A 22,620-nucleotide genomic window follows, 5' to 3' on the forward strand; every position below is an offset into this window, starting at 1 on the left:
TTAAAATGTGTTCCCAATTTACATTAATTGTAGAATTTTAGCAGTTTTGCAAAAATCTATTTTCACATTGTTCTGGTTGACATTTTGGTACTCAAAGCAGCACTTCATGCATAAAATTGATATGCATTTGCTTCCTAGCCATTGTGCTTTGTTGTGATGAAATGGTAAGTTATATATATAAATAAATATGGAGCTCTCAAATTTGTAAACATGAAAGCCACCTCTGGCATATTCATCAGCCTCAAAAGTGACAGTGCCTAAGATATATATATTTACTTTTTCTCTGTTCATGCGACAAACTTGTACATAAATCACATTATTTCTTATTATAAACTATCCATATTTATTTATTGCAGCTGTATTGTGATTATTTTTTGTTCCTTATTTAAATGTATGTTTATCATTTTAAGGTCTGCACTGTGAAGTCTCATGAATTGACCAGCCACGTGCCAATGGAATCATTACCCGAACATCTTGGAGGCTCTTCAAAGTACAATCATGTAGCCTGGATCCAAGCTTGTGTAAATTCCAGCCAAAGCCAACAGAATGGAGATTGCTTGGACAGTCTTTTTAATTCATATACGTTGGATCAAAATCCTAGCAGTGATGGGCTGAATTCCAATTGCACTGAACAGACAGTGACTGATAACACCAAGCACCTACACAATCATTGCCATGAAAATCGGACTAGTAATTTTCATATGAACCCTAATAGTTTGAGTAATTTCCAGCATTGGAATGGGTCTGTAGTCCGTATGAACTATGAAGGCAATGAGAAAGGATCAAGTGCCAACACAAACGATCGAAAGCCTCCACCGCAGTCTGAAACACCTCCAGACACGCCTTTACACAAGCATGCCTCTGCGGATCTAAACGTTCCCCCACTTCCTCAAAAGTCCAGACCTTCTGTGACTGAATTGTCCATCCATATCCCAGACAGTGGTGGAATGAATGTTCAGGAACTTGTACAGTATGTGAAAAAGAAGAAAAAGAAAGGAATTTATCAGGAATATGAAGAAATCAGGAAAGAGCCACCTTCTGGAACATTTGAGTACTCCAAGTAAGCCTCTACTTAGAAATCATTAACATATTTCACAGTTGAATAAGGCATACGCTGTTACTTTCCAGGATAATTACCGAGAATTACGGCATTTCAGTGTGTGTTCTGCTCTGAAATTATTTCTCAACATAAGCTTGCCAAACTCATCCGCATAACTTTAAAAATTCTTCATTTTTTTTAATGTCTTTTATTAGTCATCAAGATTTGTTCAGATTTACATTTGCAGCACAAGTAAGGTCTGTCATCTTTAAAAGGGGTAATTGTACTCATAATAAAATATTTAGATACTGCAGACCACTGAGTGTAGTTGTACAAGAATTAAATAGTATGTTAAAATTTTTTTTTTTTTTTTTTTTTTAAGCTTAATTTTTATCAGGTCAACCACATTAGAGAAGATGTTATTACAGGAGGTTCTTTTTTGCATTTAAAAACTAGCAGTATCCATCCATCCATTTTCCAACCCGCAAAATCCGAACACAGGGTCACGGGCAGGAAGCAATCCCGGGCAGGGCGAAAACTAGCAATATGTTACTTTTATTTTTAGAAAATAAAAGTGAGTGATTACCATTATTTAGGAAATTAGAATCATTATTTGGATGAGGAGTCAGTTGATAAACAACAAGTTCTTTAAGAGCTTTTTGATTGGCTATTTTCTGTCAACGAGCCAATGCAAATTATGCCTTGATTATTTGTTGTGTGTAATTTAAGCTGAATATAGGAAATACTGATTTGAGGGTATGATTGAAAACTGGATCTGCTCCGGAGTCGTTTAATCCTTAGCCTCTTTGCTGCTTTTAAACACTATATTAAAAAAAAAGCACAGCTAACAAATCATCCCAACCCACTTAATCTGTTCAAGCCACACTCACATAGGGGGCAGATTGGAATCGCCAGAGTATCCAAATGAAAGGAGGATGGATGTGTAGACTCCATTGGGAGTTTGAACCCATGATGTCGCCGTGCCAGCTAAAGTGCACTGCAGCACCGTTAACACAGATTCTAAAATAAACAAAGATGCACTAATACCCAGTGCCCATGTGAAGCCAGTTCTAGAGAGATGAACCCATTTGTGCTTTTTTGGGCAAGTAGCCAAAGTTTAAAAAAAAAAAAAAAAAAAAAAAGCATATGCTTAAACATCTCAAGACGAAAACAAAAGAGGGTTTTTTTTTCTTTTACATAATAAAAAAATGACACTGTCGTAGTAATTGGTTTTCCATTAAGCAGCCAGCAGTGATGCCAAGTTTCAAAATAACATGAAAAACATAGTATTCACAAAACCAGTTAATCCACTTTAAAGCAATGTAGGGACTGTAACCTATCTGAGCAACATTAGGTGTGCACGCCAAATTGTGTTAGTGGCTCTAGTAAAATTCTTTATAGAGTTTCTTTGCAGCTCACAATGGAGGCTTGATGGAACCTGACTCTTGCCAGTAATTGCTATCCAAGCTATTAGCACAGATAGATTGTTCCTTCCACTTTCCAAATGTATATATTCCCTGGCACATTGCTTTCATTGGCACATAAATAGAACTGATGTGAAAAAAATCAAGGTTTAACTGCAGGTATTAAGCAGAGAAAGAGACGTCTGTATCGATTCTTGTGGATGTCTGTTCAGGTTTATAATAGGTTTTTAATCATGTTCGGTAGAAAATTTAGCGAGGCAGAGGAGTATTAAATTAAATTAAGCTTTTACTTCCTTGTTGGATTAGAACAGTTTCAAACCCATTTAATGTCTTAAACTTTATTACTTTAACATAACATAAATAATTTCCCATAGTCAAGGAATGTATAAAATAATAATTGAGGCAATACTTTAGAATACTGATTTTTGCCCCAACTCGTGGCACCACTGTTAAGCATTTCTTAGAAATTATTGACACTGGAGAGTGTACGAGTTTGTCAGTAAGGGCTAATGAACAGTTGCATGCATTAAGCTGTACAAATGGAGAAGAGCATTTACCATAACCACTTCAGTAAATGGATGTGTAGACTAAATACAGTATAACGTTTTATTATAAAAAAAAAAATTTTGGAAGAAGACTAGATGTGATTTCCTCGGACAGACACTTAAGTCCCATGAGAGAGATTTAACCACGCCCGGGGCCGTAAAATAAAGGGCAAAGAGTAGATCACAATGTGGAACGTCGTAAAGAATTCAAAAATGTTGGCGCGGTACACATGCACCGCAGGTTACAGATAATGGAAGTATGAGAATTCGAAAGTCTCACAAAAAAGGATAGGAAAGATCACATTAGCACATTATTACTCGGTAAAATAACGCAACACCGAAAAGAGATCGGATATATTGTTCTGATTTAAACTTTAAGTCAGAGACTTGTAGATTGTCTATTTCGTGTTGCCAGTGAGAATTAAGACTCCAAAATCATTGGCGTGGTATGAAGTCTTGTGAGACGGAGACTTTTAACATGAGATTCTTTCAAGTCGTGCCGTATTTACAACTATTTTCAAACAAGACCACAGTCATCTAACCTCAGTCGTGTGAATGCTTTTGTCAGACACACTTCCTGTGCTCTCAGCTCTTATAAATTTTATCAGGACAATAATTTTATACGTTCTAGATGACACGTCAACGATAAAGCGAAGAAGAAAGGGCATGGACAAACATTCGAAAAAATCGTTTTATTTATTAGAGAGAAAGAAACGATATTCACTCACTGGCAATTATACGTTGCATTGTCACAATGAAAGTCCAAACACGGAATCAAAATTCAATGCGATCTAAATATTGTTTTAAATGAAGTTTTAAAGCAAAAGTGAAAATAATGCATATGTAATAATTCCCATGAAAATAACAATCTCTTTAAATTGTAAATCTGGGGGCATAGCCCCCTAGTACAGTATAATTACAAGAAAATCACAGGACAAGTAACTGATCACAAAAAAGTTAATTTATACATGGAAATGTACATGTGTACATTTATCACTTTTTATATACTAAAGTTTTTCCAGTATCATAAATTCTTAGCTCATGCAGTCATCTGGGCACTCTGCAGTGCACTGAGGCATGACAGCAATTATATCTGAACTAGACATTAAGCCCGTTACAATAACGAGCGCTAGAACAGTAGTCCATAAACATTAGTAGGAACAGTCTATATTAATTGGCAAGGGACCTTTTACCTCATTAAATTTTTTCCGTAAAATGCCTGTAATTTTCTCTGACAGTAACACTGGCTTTGCTGTCCGTAATATGCGTTTAATTTTCTGTCACAACAGTGGGCAATCAGCAGATTCTCCCCAGCAACTGATGTAATGTGCGCGAAAATAAATCTACTTTTACTTTACACTTTACTGGGCCAAGCTTCTTAATCACAAATCTGACATCCTTAGAGTGAACACTTGCACAACAATGGGGAAGCTGGTCTCCGCATCTCAGTACCCGATTGGATTTTTTGTGTTTTCTGTTTTAGGTCTTACCTCATTTACCGAAATCCGATTGGATCTGCTGCGTGATATTTTATAGGTTCCGCCCTCTCTGTCTTGTGTGACACATCAGGTGGCCTTTGAAGCATCTGCTTTGAAGTGTCGCTCTGTGCCCCGCGCATGCGCACTTCACCAGAAGACACACACACGGACAGTGGACGCACACAGGGGTTTTATTAAAGAGGATACAATAAAGGTGTGAAAATAATGCCAGTAACACATTTAAAGATTAGGATGGGTAAATTGATTAAAGTGGTATCAAGTTTCACCATAGGACCCCATCAATGTAAAATGAATTTAAAAAACCTTGGAACCATTGATCAAAATAGTTCTGAAAATACAGTATAAAGTGCCTCATTTTACACTTTGCTTAAGTAATGAGCCTGTAACCTTGATTTAAATACCAACATGAGTTTTTGTTAGTTAGTAGTAGATTAATACCTATTTTATTTTTTTTTTTTTATTTGAAGCATTAATGGTAGAATGTGTTGGTCTTCATTTTTACTTTGAGACTTTTTTCTTTTTTTTTTGCAGAAAACTTTATTTTTATTTTTTTTTTGAGTGTGCTATTATATGAAAATCATAAAACGTAGATGAGGTTGAAGCAATTTTGTTCTGTTTAAAGTGGAGAGAAAAAATGATGGTATTGCCATGTTTTTGACAAAAAAAAATCCATTTAGAAGTACATTGTATTCACACACAAAGCTTGTCCAGTGATTATTTAGTTTGTCTGATCTGCTTTTGCCTCCATGTGTGTATTCTGTATCTGTTTTTGTTCATTTGAAATTGATTGGACACTAGAATTGTGGAAATTGGTAATGTAGTACCAGATGTACGTACGCTCTCATGTTATCTTGATATGTGCTTATTTTGAACACAGGAGCTTCAAAGTCAAGGTTTTAACATTTTTAATATTTATCCCTGAGGTTATTACTATTTATTTATTTATAATTTTACCTAAGCACTTTGAAATGAAAGTCTGAAAAGTGCATTATTTAATAAAGATATGCCAGAATTGTCTTTTTAAACTAAAAGAAATAAAGGTTGTGTGGCATAATCATAAGTCTTGATTTTAGACATTTCAGTTATACAAAATGTAATCAATCCCAAAAATTAATTTTAAGAAGGAAAAAAGAGTATGGCCATGTAACACTGCATATTATGGAGCTGAGACAGTATAAAACACATACTGTAAACTTTTCTGCTTTTTATTGAATCCTTCCTAGGAAGAAAGCTACTGATTTTTACTTTGTTGCTTTAAATGGATGGCATGTGGAATTTCCTGACGCTGGAGGTCCAGTATATTCTGTATTGGTACTGACTGTGCAAAAATGCTATATGTACTTTTCAACAATAGGAAGCCAATGCTTGTATTATAAACGTAAAAGTAGGCCAAAATCTCCTAACGTGATTTATTTTAAATGAAATTTTCTGTGCACACGTTTTAATTTTTGAACCCTTTTTTAGTCAACACATTGTGTTGTGTTGACTAGTGGTTTTGCTTTTTAGCCCAGGATGCTGGCTGTGATCGAAGTAGCTTGTTTATTTGTAATGCCTGAATTTTCTTTTCTGCATGGTATACATTGATATTTCTATTGCAGATTTCTTAGTGGAGCTTACAGTGGCATGTAAAAGTATTCAGTCCCCTTGAAAGTCATCATAATTTTTTGCATGACACAAGACTTGTACACATTTATCCATTCAGTATTTTTAATGTAAACATTTATGCTGTAACAGTACATTTCCAAAGTCAAACTATTTTCTGTCGAAATTTAACTAAAGAAGAAAAACTCCAAAGTGTTTACATAAGTAAATCTCTGTGCTTTGGAAGCTCCGGATTTACACAAATGACAAATGTATCACAAATGGCACAAAGGTGACAATCATTTGACAGGCATAATTAAACATAATGAGGTACAACTTCTGTAGCTCTCTAAATATAAAAAGCCCCTATTGTAAGGGCCATAGTCTTTGTTGGACAATCACTGCAATAATGAAAAGAAAGGAGCATCCTGCTGATGTAAGAAACAAACTCATTGAAACACACAAGGAAGGTAATGGCTACAAATAATATTGAAGGGAAGGTTCATCACAGCATCCAGACTCGGACTAGAATAGGCCTTCCTTAAAAACTGAACATCAGAGCAAGATGTCAACTGGAGAGAGAGGCGACTAAAAATCTTTCACTCTCACATGTCTGCAATGCTCTTTGGCTGAAACTGGAGTGAAGGTGCAGAGGTTCACAATTTCAAGAGACTCTCCATAAAATGGGCCTCTACTTGAAGGGAGCAAGAAAAAAAAAACATTCCTTATGAAGGTCCACATAAAAGCATGTATGGCAGAAAATGCATGAGAAACACCCAGTTAAGATGCAGGAGAAGATTTTATGGTTAGATGAAACTAACTAGAACTTTTTGACCTGACGTCAAGAGGTATTTGCAGCATAAAACTAACACTGCCCATACCCGAAGAAACACCGTACATACAGTGAAATATGGTGGTGGCTCCATCATGCTATGGGAAGCTTTTCATTTGCTGAGACTGTGAATCTCGTCAAAGTTGAAGGGACAAATACTGCACAATATTGCAGGAGAACCTATGGCAGGTTGGAAGATTAATCTTTCAACATGACAATGACCCAGAAACTGAAAGGGCAATATTTTGGTATGGCCAAATGAAAGCCCTAATCTTAACCCAATTGAGAATCTGTGGCACTTTTTGTAAACTGCTGTCCAGAATAGCCATCCCACCAATCTAGAGGGTCTGTAGAAATTCTGCCAAGAAGAATCGCACTTGAACAACATGCAAAACTGGGATATACCCCAAAAGAATGAAAGCTGTAATTGCAGTAAAAGGCTTCTTGACAAAATACTCATGTGCACAGCTTGAATACTTCTGCAAATATTAACCTTTGAGGTTTTTCTGCTTTAGTTGAATATCAACAGAAAATGGCTTACTTTTAATTTGGAAGTGTGTTGTTACAGCATAGGAGTTAACATTAAAAATACTGAATGGATAAATGTGTGTACAAATCTTTTGTCATAGATAAAATCGTGATGACTTTTCTAGGGGATTGAATACTTTTGCACGCCACTGTAGTTATTTTTCTATGCTTAAGGCCAAAGTGTTTTTTGTCACCTGTTTGTATAATAATAATAATTCTTTGTATTTATATAGCGCTTTTCTCACTACTCAAAGCACTCAGCAATTGCAGGTTAAGGGCCTTGCTCAAGGGCCCAACAGAGCAGAGTCCCTTTTGGCATTTACGTGATTCGAACCGGCAACCTTCCGATTGCCACTGCGGATCTCTAGCCTCAGAGCCACCACACCGCCTCAAATAAGGATATATATATATATATATATATATATATATATATATATATATATATATATATATATATATATATATAATATAAAATATAAGGATATTTGTACCAATTTCAGGTTTTTTTAGCATTATGAAAATGAGTTTGTTCATATTGTTACTTGTGACAACAAATTCTATTGGGGGGAAAAAGCATCAATTTATTACATTACACATTAAATACTGGATTAACTGAAGTAATATTTTGCTGTTATGGCAGTACCTAATTTTTCTGTTTCTAACTCCACAGGAAGACATGCAATCAAATCAAAAATCGGTATAGTGATGTTCTCTGTTTGGACCAGACCAGGGTTAAATTAAATCCGGTGAATGATGATGATGAGGTACATATCTCACAAAATATGTGTCATTTACACAAAACGAAGTATAAATTCAGTAATTTAAGAACAATTTTAAGGATACAGAAATTTGTATTTTTCCATAAATATATGTTTTGGATATGTTCTTCACTTCTCTGTAGTATATTCCATTGCGATCTTGGATTATATTTTTGATCTAATGCTTCCTTTCTCCTGTGTAACTGATGTCGTCCAATAATATTTGACCTAACTTGTACTACAGTAAGTAAATAATGAGCTGAAGTCCAATAACAAAGTGGAGTACAGTAGTAGTGCCAGCGGTATCCTATAAGAATACAGAGCTTGTTTCATCTTGTTCCAGTTTGAGATATAGCAGCCAATATCTCAGTCAAAGAAATATCAAGTACTTTTTTTGTGACAAATAATGTGTTAACTGTTTTGCAATATTAAGTTAGTAAAATTACTTGATCCAAAACTGATTTCCATTTCACATAATAATTTGCAGTTTATTTCTTCAGATGTAATTTCTCTTATGCACAGTGACATTTGACACAACAGCATGAAGCATCAAATGTCTATTGCTCTGCTTAAACTTTTTTTTGCACATTATGCAAAAAGTATGTGTGTTCACATGTTACCACTAGATGGCACCAAATAATAAATTTAATCTTGAGTAAACATGTCTGACTTTGAAGTGTGAGGTTACAAACATGTACAAGCAAAGCTAAAGGGTTGATTTTATTATTTTGTCAGTAATGACAAAAATGTTATGTGCTTGTGTGGTTTTGGGAAAAAAAACTGTTTTCAGTGTATATTAAGATGGTAGAATGTCATTTTGGATAGTTGTGAATATCTTAACTTTTAAAATCTATACTGCTTAATATGTTTGTTGATGTTGACTTACATTAGCTGTTTGTCGATGTGAAAATATTTTTTTTAATTCGTTTTCTAATGATAAATTCTTTAAGCATTTTCCCACTAAGATAATATAGGTTTGTTTGAGTAGCTTTAAATTGAAGCAGTCTTGGCACATTTAAGTATTTGTCACTGCTAGCTATTTATGTTATGCACAGACACACTGGGCTGTATTGGCTTAATTTTCTATTTCCTTTTTCATTCTGTTTCTCAGAGCTCTGATTATATTAATGCAAGTTTTATGGATGGATATAGAAGAAAAAATACCTATATTGCCACACAAGGTGAGATTCTGTTTTTCTTTAATTGAAGATATTAAGTTACATAGCCTTTTTTAAGCAGCTCTCTCCAATTTTATCTTTTTATTACCACGCTTATTTTAACTTCACCTGTTTGTTGTCTGATACAAATCTTGTAATTGATATTTAACCCGCTTTCTATTGTCCAAATGACTTGAAATTTTGCATACTTAATTCGCTTCCGATGACAATACATGAATCAATAATCAGTTTGATCAATTATTCCATGTTAATTAAGAAATAAAATTTTCATGTGAAGAACAGTTAAAGATTTCACCAATAGATGGCACTAGTAACGGAAAGAAATATTAACTGTAGTGTTAAAATATTGATTACAAAATTATACTAAAAAGTTTAAAATAATGTCTGTATAAAAAATACTTTTTAAAAACCATGGTTATATTAAGTTAAAACGTGTACTAAAAAGTAAAAAAAAAAAAAAGTCTGTCATACTTCACTTGTAAAATAAAAGCGTGGCTGTTTTTCATCAATCAATAAAATCTTAGCAAAAGCGCCCACGCTTTCATTTTATGAGTGTTGTATGAGAGACTTACTTTTTAAAACCCATGCTTATATTAAGTTAAAAAGTGTACTAAAAATCAAAAAATATTTTTTTATATATATATTTTATTCTTCATTCATTTATTAATTGTCTTTAGTCACCTCATTTAGGATAGCTGAACTATGCACAAGAAAGTCAGAAATGTTTGCTGCAGCATGTCTTATAATACGAAATACACTGCTAGGTGGTGTTCTGTAATTGAAACCTTTCTTGCTGACTATTTCAGAAAAGTAGTGCAATTGAGTCATTTATATGATTAAAGGATTGTTTGAATATATTTTTTCATTGTTAATAGGGCCTTTGCCAAAAACATTTGGAGACTTCTGGCGTATGGTATGGGAACAAAAGGTTTTAATTATTGTAATGACAACAAGGTAAGTTATTTCTGGAAAGTCCTTATATACTGTATTGTTGAGTAGAGTTCTGCCTAATTCGCAAACCTGAATTAACAAAATGCACTTTAATGCATTGCAGAGTTGTTGAACGAGGTAGAATAAAGTGTGGGCAGTACTGGCCACTTGAAGCTGGAAAAGCTGAAGAATATGGGCAGTATTTAATTAGAAATATGCGTATAGAGATGTTTCAAGACTTCAAGCTCTCTCATTTAAAAGTTTACAACAAGGAGGTAAGACATCTTAGCATAATTTCTTTAGATCTGTGACTGTATTTGTGAACTTTCCATTTTAATTAATGGAGATTGCAATTTTAGTCATAGTGGAGTTAATTGGGATTGTTACTTTTTCATTGGGTTTGAAGGAAGCATTTTCCCTTATTTAGTTCAAATTAGTAATTTCTTATGGTCGATATAACTTACAATGCAGTAAGTAGGACACTATCCAAACTGTGACCAAAGAATAATACATTTCAGATTACAATACTTATTTTTTAAGGACTCGATTGCCTTAAACAATAAGATGTGTTTTTCAAGTCAGTTATTTATTTACAAACATGGCATATGCATTTGTCTCTGAAAATTGTATAATTGTGTAATTTTAAAAACTTAACCTTCTAGCATTGGTGTCTTACATTGAAGGCTATGGTACCTGGGTTAAAAGCTTAAAAACATAACCAAATGTGTCCATTTTTCAAGCCAGTTCTCGAGTATCGATGCACATCTTGCACGCATTGTATCTTACACACACATTGTAAAAATTGTTTATGTATGTAATTTTTGAAGGAAAAAAATAAACACCAATATTATGACATTCGGCCATTTTAAAAGAAAACCAGCTGTGCACTGTAGCTCAGCACTTAGTTTTCATGCACAACAACTTTTCACCCCCTCCTCTTGAAAGACAAAATCACAGTAAACTTTGCATGCCATGTTGTCGGTTTTATTTTTACATCCTTAATTATGTGAGAATTGACACAAGCAAATGGAAAACATTTCCTTACTTTGGGAAAAATAGTGCCAGGAATATGTGATAAAAGGATTGTTTCCAGATGCCTTTTGTTGTCACAAACACATGCATCAGAAACGAGGAATGCACAGAGCAATATTTGACAACTGCATTGCACTCCTGTGAAGTGCACTTGCCTAGTTTGCCAATCCCAGCGTCTTATTCCAACTAGTCCACGACTTGTTTGATTTCGTCTTTTGTCGTAGGAGGGGGGATCTGTGTGCGTAATTGCTGACAACCAATGAAATATAATGCAGTGACAGGGAATAAGCAACATGTGTGTTTTGGACACTGCAAACAGAAGCTTTCTTGCTGATTTCATATTTTATGTCTCAACGACAGGATGATAAAATGGAAAAAGCATAGGAAGAAATATGCAATGGAACTTGTGTAACCGTTGTAACCACAAGAAGTTACCACTGAGTCGCAAACCTTAGACACAGTAAAGCCCAACTCAGTTCTGGGTTCAAATAAAAAATATTTGTCTGCCACAATTTTCCAAGAAGTACCCATCGAAACATCAGTAGCAAAATATATCATCTTACAAATTTCTCAGTGTTGCCCACTGCCTTCTGATTCTGACTCTCTGATGTGAGCCAGCAGGCTTTTTTTCAAATAAGACCTGGGACTTCTTTTGGTGTCACCGTACTGCACTTCCCCGGTCACATGGAAACCAATGATATCATCCCCCAGCATTGCCCTCTGGCCAAACCCAAGGACCCAGACAGAGCTGTACTTCAGTACTCCCAATTGCCATGCAGCCCTGAGGGTGTACTGATTGGGATCAGCCTCGAGGATCACTGCCACCTTCCGTGTGGGGATATGAACTGCTCCAGGTATCTATGTTCACCCAGTCCATTTATTACAGTTTGATCCCAGCCGGGACAAGATTATAGGGTATTCGAACTGGGTTGTGTCTCCATTTGTGCAGTCCTTCTGTTGTGGTATTTTGGCCAGGCAAGAACTCAGACTGCATCTGTCCAGTCTGTCTGCCATAGCACTCAACACTGTTAGCTCTTCATACAGTATAGGCTCCATGGGGCGGCACAATGTTGGCTGTAGCAAAAGAGGGCAAGTACAACTATGCTCGAAAATTGGCATGCAGTTTTGTGAATTTGATATGTCCCTTATTTTTTCAGTCACATCCTGTTTCAGCAACGAGATCAGCAACAGCAGTTGGCAAATCTAGCATACCGTACGACAACAAGTCTTTATTTAGACCTCTTTGTCATATTTGGTTAAAAAAAAACATTAACTGTACTGAACTGTGAGAGGTTGAAATTAGTGTTTGATATTATAATTTCTGTTAGTCCTTTTTTCAATTTCATTCTGTTTCATTCTGATTTTAATAGTGAGATTTTTAAGGGATTGGATAATATTTAAATTTATATATATATATATATATATATATATATATATATATATATATATATATATATAAGTCATATGAAAAAGTTTGGGAACCCCTCTTAATACTTTGGATTTTTGCTTGTTATTGGCTATGCTTTCAAAGTAGCAACTTCCTTTTCATATAGGACATGCCTTATGGAAACAGTAGTGTTTCAGCAATGACATTAAGTGTATTGGATTAACAGAAAATATGCAATATGCATCATAACAAAATTAGACAGGTGCATTAATTTGGGCACCCCAACATTGATATGACATCAATACTTAGTTGAGCCTCCTTTTGCTAATATAACAGCCTCTAGACGCCTCCTATAGCCTTTGATGAGTGTCTGGATTCTGGATGGAGGTATTTTTGACCATTCTTCCATACAAAATCTCTCCAGTTCTGTTAAATTTAATGGCTGCTGAGCATGGACAGCCTGCTTCAAATCATCCCATAGATTTTCAATGATATTCATTGTACTTCTCCCTCTGCATGAATGCCTTTGTAGATTTTGTACTGTGTTTTGGGTCATTGTCTTGTTGGAATATCCAACCCCTGCGTAACTTCAACTTTGTGACTCATGCTTCAACATTGTCCTAAAGAATTTGTTGATATTGGGTTGAATTCATTTGACCCTCAACTTTAACAAGGGCCCCAGTCCCTGAACTAGCCACACAGCCCCACAGCATGATGTAACCTCCACCAAATTTGACAGTAGGTAGCAGGTGTTTCTCTTGGAATGCGGTGTTCTTCTTTCGCCATGCAAAGCTGTTTTTGTTATGACCAAATAACTCAATTTGTGTCTCATCAGTCCAAAGCACTTTGTTCCAAAATGAATCTGGCTTGTCTAAATGAGCATTTGCATACAACAAGCGACTCCGTTTGTGGCGTGAGTGCAGAAAGGGCTTCTTTCTCATCACCCTGCCATACAGATATTCTTTGTGCAAATTGTGCTGAATTGTAGAATGATGTACAGATACACCATCTGCAGCAAGATGGTCTTGTAGGTCTTTGGAGGTGATCTGTGAGTTGTCTGTAACCATTCTCACAATCCTGCGCATATGCCGCCCCTGTATTTTTCTTGGCCTGCCAGGCCTGCTGGGTTTAACAGCAACTGTGCCTGTGGCCTTCCATTTCCTGATTCCATTCCTTACAGTCGAAACTGACAGTTTAAACCTCTGAGATAGCTTTTTGTAGCCATCCCCTAAACCATGAGACTCAATAATCTTTGTTTTCAGATCTTTGGAGAGTTGCTTTGAGGATCCCATGCACTCTTCAGAGGAGAGTCATAGGGAAGCACAACTTGTAATTGACCACCTTAAATACCTTTATATCTCATGATTGGACACACCTGTCTATGAAGTTCAAGGCATAATGAGCTCATCCAACCAATTTGGTGTTGCAAGTAATCAGCATTGAGCAGTGACAGGCATTCAAATCAGTAAAATTACAAGGGGACCCAAATTTTTGCACAGCCAGTTTTTCACATTTGATTTAATTTCATACAACTAAATACTGCTTCAGTAAAAATCATTGTTCGGAAAACACAGCAGTACTCGGATGTTCCTAGGAAATGAAAGACATACCACTGTTATCTTTTCTGTTGAAAGGAGAGTAAATTATTATGCAGGCTGAGAGGGGTTCCCAAACTTTTTCATATGACTGTAAGTAGAAGTTCCAGACAGACAGTGGTTGGACTTAAATTCAAACTGATTTCCCCATGGCCGGTTTAATATTGCATGCTAAGGGATGAATAGCAACACTTCAGTGTTTTTGCTTCTTATATAACTCTTTCACAAATCTGTGTTGGAGCCATGACATTTAAGATAATATCCAGCTTTGTATTTCTACCATCCTCTGTGTATATTTGTCTCCATGATAACAAAATCAAGATACAGTAGTACATCATCCATCCAAGCCTAATAGTGATAAGTCTGAAATGCTCTTTATAGGCTTTACAGCTACACTTTTAAAATTTGAAAACATTAAAATCTACATTCAACAACATTTCTGTTCCTTTATAATCTCAAGTTAAAATCTTTGATGTTTTTCCCAGCACCCTGTCTTTTTCAGTCTCATTTCATCTTTTATAAGTTTCAAATCTTCATCCATCACACTCTTTAACACTATATTATGCATTTTCACCTCAAATCTAGACAATTGTATCTCTCTAATGTACTGTATCCTGGCTGAACATATAAAATAAGCTGCAGTTATTTCAAAACTAAAACTCATAGTCACATCACCCCTGTTCTGTATAAATTTCATTGCCTCCCAGTACAGTATTGATTTTGAGACCCTTCACAAAGCCCTCCATTGTCTGACCCCACATATTTAAAAGCTCTTCTGAAACATTATATATCAGCTCATTCACTGCACTCCCCTTATTCTGGTGGTTGTCTTGTCTTATTGGTCCACCTGTCTTTTGTTTGAGGTTGGGCTTTTACATAAACAACTCCTTAACTTTGAAATACCCTCCTTCTTAACACTAGAATTACCAAAGCCTATGAAAATACTCGTAAGTCTGGTCCACCTTAAATCCCTTCGCACCTCTCCGTCAGCGTCTTTTGTCTTGTAAATGTGCTGATCAAGACAAGCAGCCTATTATGCCATCCCACCACCGCCGCAGAACGGGCAAGAGGTTCACCCAGTTCCAGCCTTGATTATCTGGGCATGAAGTGCTGGAGTTTTAGAATGGAAATAATTCATTTTTTTTTCACTTTTATTCTCTTGCCACGATCATGATACATGCTACTCTCCTCACCACCCCCCATAAAAGAGATGGGACTGGGAATAATTGTTAGATGTTACTGGTGTTTTGAGACGATCAAACTGGAAATTCTCAGATCTGGAGGGATAAAAGCTGACACACAAACGCTGGTATATCTGCCTTCTTCGTATCTCATTGTCACTTGATTTTCTTTATTCAGTGTTATTGAGTGTTCCTGCTTACGCTGAATTAGTATGCGCCTTATGGTCCATGATGTCAAAGCTGCACTGACAAAAACCAGAGACATAGGTATATATGATATTTGGAATTATTCATTTTATGACCTGTATAGTACTTCTCGGAAAACATTGTGGCACAGATACAAGTTTTTTCGTAGGTTTTGGTAATTCTAGTGTTAATACTCTCCCTCTAGATGCTGTTTCTTTATCTCTGTATTATTAAAAAAAAATCTTGGAAGGAGACACTACATGATTTTCTCAGAGACACTGTAACATCCCACGAGACAAGGCAGTGAGACAAAAGGACAGCTGCTGTACAGGCTTTTAAATGATCGACAATTTTTCTGATTGTTTTATTGTTAAGTGTTATTTTATTCACTTATTTTTAATTATTCTGGTTTATAGTTTTATCTGAGTGTCTAGGAAGGTGCAATTAAAATGTACTTTTATTGTTATTATTATACATGAATATTAATACTAGAAAATGAGCAAGATACAGTTAGGTCCATAAAGATTTGGACAGAGACAACTTTTTTCTAATTTTGGTTCTGTACATTATCACAATGAATTTTAAATGAAACAACTCAGATGCAGTTGAAGTGAAGACTTTCAGCTTCAATTCAGTGGGGTGAACAAAACGATTGCATAAAAATGTGAGGCAACTAAAGCATTTTATTAACACAATCCCTTCATTTCAGGGGCTCAAAAGTAATTCAACAATTGACTCAAAGGCTATTTCATGGGCAGGTGTGGGCAAGTTTGTTATGTCATTATCAATTAAGCAGATAAAATGCCTGGAGTTGATTTGAGGTGTGGTGCTTGCATGTGGAAGATTTTGCTGTGAACAGACAACATGCGGTCAAAGGAGCTTTCCATGCAGGTGAAAGAAGCCATCCTTAAGCTGCGAAAACAGAAAAAACCCATCCGAGAAATTGCTACAATATTACGAGTGGCAAAATCTACAGTTTGGTACGTCCTGAGAAAGAAAGCAAGCACTGGTGAACTCAGCAACACAAAAAGACCTGGACGTCCACGGAAGACAACAGTGGTGGATGATCGCAGAATCATTTCCATCTTGAAGAGAAACCCCTTCACAATATCCAACCAAGTGAACAACACTCTCCAGGGGATATCCAAGTCTACCATAAAGCGAAGACTGCATGAAAGTAAATACAGAGGGTGTACTGCAAGGTGCAAGCCACTCATAAGCCTCAAGTATAGAAAGGCTAGATTGGACTTTGCTAAAGAACATCTAAAAAAGCCAGCACAGTTCCGGGAAAACATTCTTTGGACAGATGAAACCAAGATCAAACTCTACCAGAATGATGACAAGAAAAAAGTATGGAGAAGGCGTGGAACAGCTCATTATCCAAAGCATACCACATCATCTGTAAAACACGGTGGAGGGAGGCAGTGTGATGGCTTGGGCGTGCATGGCTGCCAGTGGCACTGGGACACCAATGTTTATTGATGATGTGACACAGGACAGAAGCAGCCGAATGAATTCTGAGGTGTTCAGAGACATACTGTCTGCTCAAATCCAGCTAAATGCAGTCAAATTGATTGGGCGGCGTTTCATGATACAGATAGACAATGACTCAAAACATACAGCCAAAGCAACCCAGGAGTTTATTAAAGCAAAGAAGTGGAAAATTCTTGAATGGCCAAGTCAGTCACCTGATCTTAACCCAATTGAGCAGGCATTTCGCTTGTTGAAGACTAAACTTCAGACAGAAAGGCCCACAAACAAACAGCAACTGAAAGCCGCTGCAGTAAAGGCCTGGCAGAGCATTAAAAAGGAGAAACCCAGCATCTGGTGATGTCCATGAGTTCAAGACTTAGGCTGTCATTGCCAGCAAAGGGGTTTCAACCAAGTACAGTGGAACCTCGATTCACAACCATAATTCGTTACAAAACTCGTAAACCGATTTGGTTGTGAACCGAAGCAATTTCCCCCATAGGATTGTATGTTGAAGGGGGAGTGGTGGCTCTGAGGCTAAGGATCTGCGCTGGTATCCCGAAGCTTGCCGGTTCGAATCCCCGTCAGTGCCAAAAGAGATCCTACTCTGCTGGGCCCTTGAGCAAGGCCCTTAACCTGTAATTGCTCCAGGGGGCGCTGTACAATGGCTGACCTGCGCTCTGACCCCAAGGGATATGCGGAAAAAACTAACAAACACTGTTGTAAGTCGCTCTGGATAAGAGCGTCTGCTAAATGATGTAAATGTAAATACAATTAATCCGTTCCAGACCATATGAACTGTATGTAAATATATAGATTTTTTTTTTAAGTTTTTAAGCACAAATATAGTTAATTAAACCATAGAATGCACAGCATAATAGTAAGCTAAATGTAAAAACATTGAATAACACTGAGAAAACCTTGAACAACAGAGAAAACTAACACTGTAATAGTTCGCGCTATGGCGCTACCAACCGCTGGCTAAAAACACTTTTTTTTTTTTTTTTTATATATATATGAGTTTTAAGCACAGGGAAAAAATGGACATTTGAAAAAATCCGTAATTTAATACATTCTTTGACTGCCTTCCTACCTTATGCGTCCAGCCCCCTCTCTCTCGCGCTGCCTGTGTGTGTGCGTCTGTCACTCTCTTGCGCTGCCTCTGTGTGTGTGTGTGTGTGTGTGTGTGTGTGTGTGTGTGTGTGTGTGTGTGTGTGTGTGTCTCGCTCTCTCTCGCTTGCTTGCTGCACAGGAAATGCACAGGGAGAGACTGAACATGTACAAACCAAAAGGGAAATTGGCTTGTTCATATACCGAGTGTGTGGTTGTGAACCGAGGCAAAAGTTTGGCAAACTTTTTGGTCGTAAACCAATTTGTATGTGTACTGAGATGTTCGTGAACTGAGGTTCCACTTACTAGAAATGAACATTTTATTTCCAGTTATTTCATTTGTCCAATTACTTTTGAGCCCGTGAAATGAAGGGATTGTGTTAAAAAAAATGCTTTAGTTGCCTCACATTTTTATGCAATTGTTTTGTCCACCCCACTGAATTGAAGCTGAAAGTCTGCACTTCAACTGCATCGGAGTTGTTTCATTTAAAATTCATTGTGGTAATGTACAGAACCAAAATTAGAAAAAAGTTGTCACTGTTCAAATATTTATGGACCTAACTATGTAAAAAAAAAATGACTGAACAGTAGTGTGTAAGCAAGCATTGTGCACACCAATATCCAGCCCTACTCTGTTCTTCAGGCCGAAGTGAAGTTTACTTGCAATGACTGTGATAATGATCAAATGTTAGCACAAAGGGGAGTAGTGAACCTTTGAAACTCTGTCTTTGTTAACTAAGAAAATGCAGCTTCATTGTGCCTTGATGATGAAAACTTAGTATTGAATGATTTTCTTCATATTTGCAGATTTTCGCAGAGCAGTTGTTTGTAAGTTGCCTGTACTGTCATTTCTCCTTTTTGGAGCAGTGTAGTTGTGATGAGAGAGCTTCATGGCACTGTGTGTTTTTTAAATTTAAGTAAACTAGGGGGCTCTGCCCCCTGCTTGCTTCGCTCGCTAACCCCTGTGCGGGTCCTACGCGCTTGTCATTTCCTGGATCTGCCGTTTGCGACGAATCGTGCTTTGCTTTTCGTTAAACAAAAATATCAACTCTGTCTTTGATATCTCCGTCTTTCAAAACTGTTATCGCTGACAATTTGTCACATGTTGGTTTATTATATATGTGAGCATGATCTTTCGGATTCATATAGAAATCCCAGAAAACTTTGTGTTTTTCAGATAAATTTTGTGTAAAGTGCAATACTTTTGGACGTATGGATTTGTATCCATTATTGGCTGTAGAATTTCTAATACGTCCGATCATTTTACTCTTTCGATTCTATGTTTCATTGCTTCTCTGTGATCATAAATATAAACCTAACCGAATTGTGGTTTCTTTGAAATTAAACTTGTTGTAGCTTTAATTGTTGTGGGACCACAGGTTCTCAAAACATATGGTTCTGAATCGTGTAAATCTACGTTTTGAGCATTGAATGATGCGAACAGATTATTGTAGATTCAGATATTTTGCCTGTAGTGTTTGTGGATTTCACTTTCACCAAATCTTTTATTTCTCGCGGATACGCCTCTTCATTGGGAAATAGCACTACTTTTCTCATATGGCAACACAAATTAGACGATCTACAAGTCTCCGACTTAAACTTTAAAGCAGAACAATATCTACTTACTTTTGTCATATCACCTATGTCCATACATTTGATCTCTTTTCGCTATTCCATTATTTCACCGAGTAATCATTTTCATTTGTTAGCTCTGACAATAGCATTCACATGAATGAGAGGTGAGTGGACCATGGCCGTGGTTAAATCTCTTAGCACAAAGCCTTGTCTCGCGGGACTTGAAATTATCTCTCTGAAAAAGTCACGTCTCGTCTCAGCATTTTTTTATATAATAGAGAGATAATTTAGGGCGGGTTGGCTCCTGGCTGGTGGAAGTCTACTTGAATACATGTACGCACCATTCTGAGGTTAGTTGAGATATTTGACTGATCGTGCATTCACGTGCAGATGCAGGCAGGTCAGTCAGATGCTTCATTTGCACCTCGGAGTCGGCGATTGTGGCACCTGTGCCTGGCAGCAGCTTAAAAGAGAGTCTGGGCAGGAGACAAAGAGAACAATAGAGAAAGGAATGAAAACAGATATGACGGAAAAGAGGTAAATGAAAGTAAAAGAGAGAGTGAGAGACATGAATGGGAATGCCTGTGCTGTGAGGAATGAAGGCAAGTGGTCAGGAAGTGAGCCCCAGAGCGAGAAGCTTGTGTCCAGCACTTGATGAGGCTGTAATGGGTGCAGTAGGAGCAGTCTGTTATGCTGTGTCTCCCATTGATGCTGAAAGACTAGTGACAGGTGATGTGTGGGCGGGGGCTGCTTGGTGTTGTGCCCCATGTATGTCAAAGGACTGGTGATGGGGGACCCAAGTTTAATGGTTAATGAATTAATGGTTAGCTGCACTAGTCAGTGGGCATTGGAAAACCTGCCTGAGTTTTAACCTCATGTTATGGAAATGTTTGTTTGTTTTTTAATCTCCTCTGGACCCTGTGTTTTATGAATTATTTATTTGTTGAAGGAGCGCTGCACTTATTTGCAGTTTGAGTTTTGGACCAGTGGCTGTTATATAAAAATAAAAGCACCAGACTGTTTTACATCCACCTCTTATTCATTAAGCATCCCTATTTGCCTGTCCTGTATCGGTCATGACTATGGTTCTGGGTTCAGTAGCTGCTGAAGGATATGAAGCCACGCCGGACAATCACAGTGGTGTGTTCTGTTCATAGTACTTATTTAGAGCCTCCTGTATGTGTAAGATATTTTATATATAAGCATCAATGTCCAAATAAGCTGCAATAGTTGACCGAGGAGAAATGGTAATATTAAATTATAATAGTAGCATACAAGAGTGATAGATTGACTGACTTTTTTTTTTCTCTGAGTAAAACTTTTATTTTGTTCCTTCATTTTTATTAAGATTCAGAAGTGAAATTAAAATTAATAATAAATAAAAAATGGGAAATGACTGTTAAAACTGCATTGACAAAAAGTCTTCTGGTAGTGCAGAGTTCAAAATGAAATTGTTTATACCGTGGCTCCCCCATACACGTGATAGTTGAATCACATGCTTTGTGATACTTGCTCATGTAATTCTTGTCCATATTAATTTCATCATCTTGTTCCTTTTTCATATTTTGGTGTTGTATGTTTATTATTCCTAAATATTTATTATAATGTAATGTTTGTACTTTTTGGTTCTTATAGGCAAAAGAAAGTAGAGATGTTTCTCACTTTCTTTATATGAGCTGGCCTGATTTTGGTGTTCCAAAGAGTGCTTCAGCCATGTTGGATTTTAGAGCTCAAGTTAAGACTCATCATGAGAAGGCAGTCCAGGCCATGGGATTAGAATGGAATCCTCCCATAGTTGTGCACTGTAGTGCAGGAATTGGAAGAACAGGTAAAATTTATCAGATTTATTGAAAGCATGACATATATATATATATAGTGGGGCAAAAAAGTATTTAGTCAGCCACCAATTGTGCAAGTTCTCCCACTTAAAAAGATGAGAGAGGCCTGTAATTTTCATCATAGGTATACCTCAACTATGAGAGACAAAATGAGAAAAAAAAAATCCAGAAAATCACATTGTCTGATTTTTAAAGAATTTATTTGCAAATTATGGTGGAAAATAAGTATTTGGTCAATAACAAACAAGCAAGATTTCTGGCTCTCACAGACCTGTAACTTCTTCTGTAAGAGGCTCCTCTGTCCTCCACTCGTTACCTGTATTAATGGCACCTGTTTGAACTCATTATCAATATAAAAGACACCTGTCCACAACCTCAAACAGTCACAGTCCAAACTCCACTATGGCCAAGACCAAAGAGCTGTCAAAGGACACCAGAAACAAAATTGTAGACCTGCACCAGGCTGGGAAGACTAAATCTGCAATAGGTAAGCAGCTTGGTGTGAAGAAATCAACTGTGGGAGCAATTATTAGAAAATGGAAGTCATACAAGACCACTGATAATCTCCCTCGATCTGTGGCTCCACGCAAGTTCTCACCCTGTGGGGTCAAAATGATCACAAGAACGGTGCGCAAAAATCCCAGAACCACACGGGGACCAAGTGAATGACCTGCAGAGAGCTGGGACCAAAGTAACAAAGGCTACCATCAGTAACACACTACGCCGCCAGGGACTCAAATCCTGCAGTGCCAGATGTGTCCCCCTGCTTAAGCCAGTACATGTGCAGGCCCGTCTGAAGTTTGCTAGAGAGCATTTGGATGATCCAGAAGAGGATTGGGAGAATGTCATATGGTCAGATGAAAAAACTCTACTTGTCGTGTTTGAAGGAGAAAGAATGCTGAGTTGCATCCAGAGAACACCATACCTACTGT

The 22,620-nt window shown here is 36.9% G+C and overlaps 1 protein-coding gene across 1 annotated transcript in view; it reads left to right on the forward strand.

Annotated features, from left to right (window-relative positions):
- The window catches only part of ptpn9b (protein tyrosine phosphatase non-receptor type 9b), a 119,516-nt gene that overhangs the window by 91,134 nt on the left and 5,762 nt on the right, over nt 1-22,620 (forward strand). Inside the window, exons 7-12 of the mRNA XM_051929906.1 lie at nt 411-1,060; nt 8,119-8,212; nt 9,318-9,387; nt 10,260-10,338; nt 10,439-10,589; nt 21,486-21,678. Of these exons, the coding sequence (XP_051785866.1) occupies nt 411-1,060; nt 8,119-8,212; nt 9,318-9,387; nt 10,260-10,338; nt 10,439-10,589; nt 21,486-21,678 (1,237 nt within the window). The remainder of the gene's footprint in view (nt 1-410; nt 1,061-8,118; nt 8,213-9,317; nt 9,388-10,259; nt 10,339-10,438; nt 10,590-21,485; nt 21,679-22,620) is intronic.

Source organism: Erpetoichthys calabaricus, chromosome 7, assembly GCF_900747795.2.
Source record: "Erpetoichthys calabaricus chromosome 7, fErpCal1.3, whole genome shotgun sequence".
NCBI classification, from domain to species: Eukaryota; Metazoa; Chordata; class Cladistia; order Polypteriformes; family Polypteridae; genus Erpetoichthys; species Erpetoichthys calabaricus.